The 4,587-nt window shown below is 52.6% G+C and overlaps 1 protein-coding gene across 1 annotated transcript in view; it reads right to left on the reverse strand.

The window, feature by feature from the left end:
• LOC105887491 (vomeronasal type-2 receptor 26-like) overlaps positions 1–4,122 on the reverse strand; it is an 11,492-nt gene extending 7,370 nt beyond the window's left edge. Inside the window, exons 1-2 of the mRNA XM_012808531.2 lie at positions 3,838–4,122; positions 1,359–2,156 (exon numbers count right to left, since the gene is read on the reverse strand). Coding sequence (XP_012663985.1) covers positions 1,359–2,156; positions 3,838–4,122 — 1,083 coding nt within the window. The remainder of the gene's footprint in view (positions 1–1,358; positions 2,157–3,837) is intronic.
• Positions 4,123–4,587: the final 465 nt, after the last annotated feature.

The following is a 4,587-nucleotide window of genomic DNA, read 5'->3' on the forward strand; positions in this document are numbered from 1 at the left end:
GCGCCTTAGCCACTTGAGCCACAGGCGCTGAGCCTGAGACAGAGTTTCATCATGTTGCCCTTCGTAGAGTGTTGAAGCTTCACAGCTCACAGCAACCTCCAACTCTTGGGCTTAAGTGATTCTCTTGCCTCAGCCTCCCAAGTAGCTTGGACTACAGGCACCTGCCACAACATCTGGCTATATTTTTGTTGCAGTTGTCATTGTTGTTTAGCTGGCCTGGGCTGGGTTTGAACCCCCCAGCCTTGGTGCATGTGGCTGGCGCCCTACCCACTGAGCTATGGGCACCACTGCAGCCTCCATTTTGTCACCTGTACCCTGAGGGACTGGAGAAGATGCCCTGGTGGCTGCCTCCCTCTTCTGCCATCAGTAGGTGATAGGACAGAGGCTCTGTGGAAATCACAGTCTTGATGAGGAAAGTTAACAATCCTAAATGTTTCAAACATGCTGCTCACAGAGGGCAGCAACCTGTCTATTAAAAGGCTGGAACTTTCTCCAGCCCCTGGATCAGGATTCAGCTGGGTACCTGGAAGGCTCCTGACCAACCTCTGGGCCCATCTGCTTGTGCTGGAGATCAGGTGCACAGGTGTGCAAAGAGCTACACAACCCTTCACCTGGATTCTGTGGGATGCCTTGAGTTATAACAGCCTAAGAGGACAATTCAGTGCTCACTGACTGCTTGGCTCTATTCTAAACCCATAATCCTTACCAGGACCCAAGAATATATTCTCTGTCTTACACCTGGAGTGATGGGGCCCACAGATGCAAACACAACAACTTCTACCTTGATTGTTCCCCAGTCCCCAGCAACTGCTATACAGGTGAGCCTCATGAGGGTGCCAGCGTCTTCTACGTGGGTGAACTCCCATCTACAAGGAATTTTTAAAGGGATGTTGCACCATCATCTGACTTATGGTTCCCCACAGCACTGTGAAACCATTATTTTGTTATGTTTTGAGATAAAGTTATTGAGATTCATACATGGAAGTTGGGTTGCCAGATAAAATACAGGCGGTTCAGTTGAATTTGAATGTCAGATGAAAGGATGCCTCCTTTTATCTCCATGCAATAGTTAGGATATACTTATTAAAAATTTCTGTTTATCTGAAAATTGAGAGTTAACCAGATATCCTGTATTTGCTGACTAGAGCAACCCCATATGGATGTGCCTCATCTCAGGTCAGACAGCTAGTGTGGACTTAAGACTCCTCATCAAGTGTTCCTGCTAGATGCTTAGGGCTGTGAGCATAAGCATCCTCCCTGCAGAGCGCTGCCTCTGTTCTGCCTCCATAGCTTGGACCAAGTGAATGCCTGGCCCTCTGACCTTCCCTGAAACATTCACTGCCACATTTCTCTCTCACCTGCCAGGGCTGGAGGTGCTGAGTGTCTGTGCATGCCTGGTCCTCTTGCTCACAAGCCACTAGGTCCTGCAAGGCGTGGGCAATGCTATAAACTGCTGAGTATGCGATGTCTACTCGACTCACTTTCTGGAAAGGGTGCTCCTGGCCTCTTAGACTTTCCTTTCCTGAGCAGAACTGCACTCCCCCCACCACCGTGCTGTTTCCCACTGGCCATGTGCATCCAAAGGTGGCCTCCCAGAACTTCTTCAGGAACATGTCTTCTGGGGTCCTGGTGGGATGCAGACGAGAGAGGAACTCGGGGAACCCCAGGGCCTGGCTGCGGTGCTGCAGAAGGCTGAAGGAGCCCTGTAGGACCTGGGAAACGCCTGGCATTGTTAGGGCCAGCCCTGTGTGCAGAGTGTCCTGGCTGACCCAGACCTGGCCCGAGATGCCACATCTCAGCAGGCGCTGCAGGATGTCCTGGAAATTTGAGTTGCTCAGGAAGACCAGCACAACAGTGGCTGTGCACTTCTCCATCTTGTGGACGATAGTGTTGATCTTCTCCAGGGACTGCAGGGATGGGATGTGGAGGTGGAACTCAATGCAGACTCTGGCCTGGGCCAGCTCCCGGGTCACCTGAGAGCTGCTCTGCTGCCCGAAGTCATCATCCTGTGCCAGAATGCCCACCCAGGACCATCGGAAGTGAAGCACCAGCTGGGCCAGAGCATGGGAGAACGTGAAGTCACTGGCCAGGGTCCGAAGGAAGGATGGGAACTGGGTTTTGTCGCTGAGGCTGGCCAGGGTGGATGAGTAGCTGACCTGCATGAGACAGGAGGAGGGCAACAGGGGAGGGTGAGAACCAGGAGGTCAGGTACTTCATGGCTGACAGTCAGGCTGCAAGGAGGGAAGGTGGGCAGAGTGAGGGTGACCCCTCAACCAGGATGCCCTGGACAGGTCCCCCCTTTGCCTTTGAAAGCCCCACTTCCCACGAGCACCCCCAGAGCCAAAGGGGGTCAGAACCTGATCCTCAAGGCCTCTCTGGTGCAGCTGCTGGATGGCCCAGTCTGGAGACCCCAGGGTCAGTCTGAGGCCTCCTCCGGGCACTGACTCTGTGCCTATGGGCCAGGTCAGCAGTTGACACCCTTCCCACTGACCCTGATCCTAGGTCCACACTCTTGAGTGGCCAGGTTCTGACCCATGGGGAACCATCTAGATCACATTTTTCAAAATACAGACGCTCCAACCGGCTTCTCCCTCTGCCTGTTGACTGAAACTTTTTCCAGGGCCCATGTTTCATGGCAAGAGCGTTTGCAGGAGACTTTATGGGGAAGAAGCTCCTGGGCCTCGCACCTGCCAGCCAAGCCAAGACCCCCGCGGGGTTGCCAGGTTCCCTTTTGCCCCCAGTCTTTCCTCTTGCTGCGTCCTATGTCTGTTCCTGCCTGTTCTTGCCCCGCCTCTGGTCTCACGGGGACGGGGTCTCCCTTGGTGCGGGGCAGGGCGCGGAGGGGTGTGGGAGGCGACAGTTCAGCAGGCAGTGTCTGCCGCCGGGAAGAGACAGCTCCATACGCCCGGGACCAGGCACCTCTGGGCCTTGCGCGTGCTCGCTCTGGCCCGAGTCTGAGGCGGAGGAAGCAGCAGCCTCTCGGTGGCTGAGAGGACAAAGGTCGCACCGACGGGGCTGGCGTGGTGACGCGAGCACTGTGCGGACTCGGGGTCCCTAGACTGCTGATTTCGGAAATGAAAACACAGGATCCCTGGCTACAGTTGAACTTCAGGTAAATGAGAAATAATGTTTTAGTGTAAGTCCGTCTTGTGAACTATTCGGGTCAAACTTAGGTGGAAAAAATTATTCACTGTTGGCTCTGCGCCGGTAGCACAGTGGTTAGGCCACCAGCCACGTACCACGAGGCTGGAAGGTTCCAACCTGGCCAGGGCTTGCTAAACAACAATGACAACTGCAACAAAAAATAGCTGGGCATTGTGGCTGGCACCTGTAGTCCCATCTACTTGGGAGGCTGAGGCAAGAGAATCGCTTAAGCCCAAGAGTTGGAGGTTTCTGTGAGCTGTGACACAAAGGCACTCTACCCAGGGTGTTATAGTGAGACTCTGTCTCAAAATAGAAAAAAAAAAAAAAAGCAGCAGAAAGAAAAGGTGGCCCTTTGATATGGCCAGTACTATGGGGACCTGAGGTTTAGGAAGCCTCATTTGGGAAGAGACAGAGCCCTTTGGTCTGGATCCAATTCCCAGCTCCAGTATCTCCCCCATTAAGTGTACTGCACCCGTCCTTGATTTTTCTCTCAACCTCTGTTTTGTCATCAGTGTAGTGGGAATTGTAGGGCTGCCAAAACAGGGTTACTGTGAGGAAGAGAATAGTGTCAGGCCCACACAGCCTTAGCAGGGAACGTGGGCCCATAGTGGCAGTGTCCTAACATTACTTACCACCATTGTTCTTGTTACCATCGTTATTGCTTGTGACAGGAAAAGGCTGTGGATGACTCACCTGGGGAAATTTGTAGAGCCCCAGGAGCCTGGCCATGGGGATAGACACTGCTGAGCGTGTGTCTCCAACCAGGGCAGCCCGGGGAGGGCTGAGCCCACACATGTAGTTGGGGACAGGCTCCTCAACCCCTGTGAGAAAGCCCATGGTCTCATGGAGAGCTCCGTGCACCGAGTCCCCTGAGTTCCAGATGGAGAAGCCCAGTGTGAGGTTGGGCAGCAGGTGGGGGTCTCTGTTGATCTCCTCAATTGCAAAGACGAAACTCTGTGCCACCCGGTATCCCCACATGGAGACTCTGAGGGAGAGAGAAGCCCAAGTGGACTGTTTACTGTGGTGTGGATATGGCCAGTGATTCCAAGGTTCACACATACCTAAGGTGGGTGACCACATCTGGCCCTACAGACACTGTGCACAATGCACTGTGCAGGGCAGCATCCATCAGAGCAGCCAAAAGGTGGGAGGCCAAGGATAGCAAGTCCCAGGGCACCAAGTTTCCGTGAGACAGGAGTACTAAGTTCAGGATCTATTACATGGCACCTTTATTGTGGTTAATAATAATTAATGGCCATTTTACAGTCTCAGAGAGAATAGATTTCAAATGTTTGCATCATCAGAAGTAGTAATAAGTATACGAGGTGATGGATGTATTGATCAGCTTGATTTGACCATTTCACATTATATACCTGTATCAGAAATTCACACTGTACTCTCAAAATATACACACTTATTATTCATCAATTAGAAAAACTAACC

Source organism: Otolemur garnettii, unplaced genomic scaffold, assembly GCF_000181295.1.
Source record: "Otolemur garnettii isolate 467f Iridium unplaced genomic scaffold, OtoGar3 scaffold00091, whole genome shotgun sequence".
NCBI classification, from domain to species: Eukaryota; Metazoa; Chordata; class Mammalia; order Primates; family Galagidae; genus Otolemur; species Otolemur garnettii.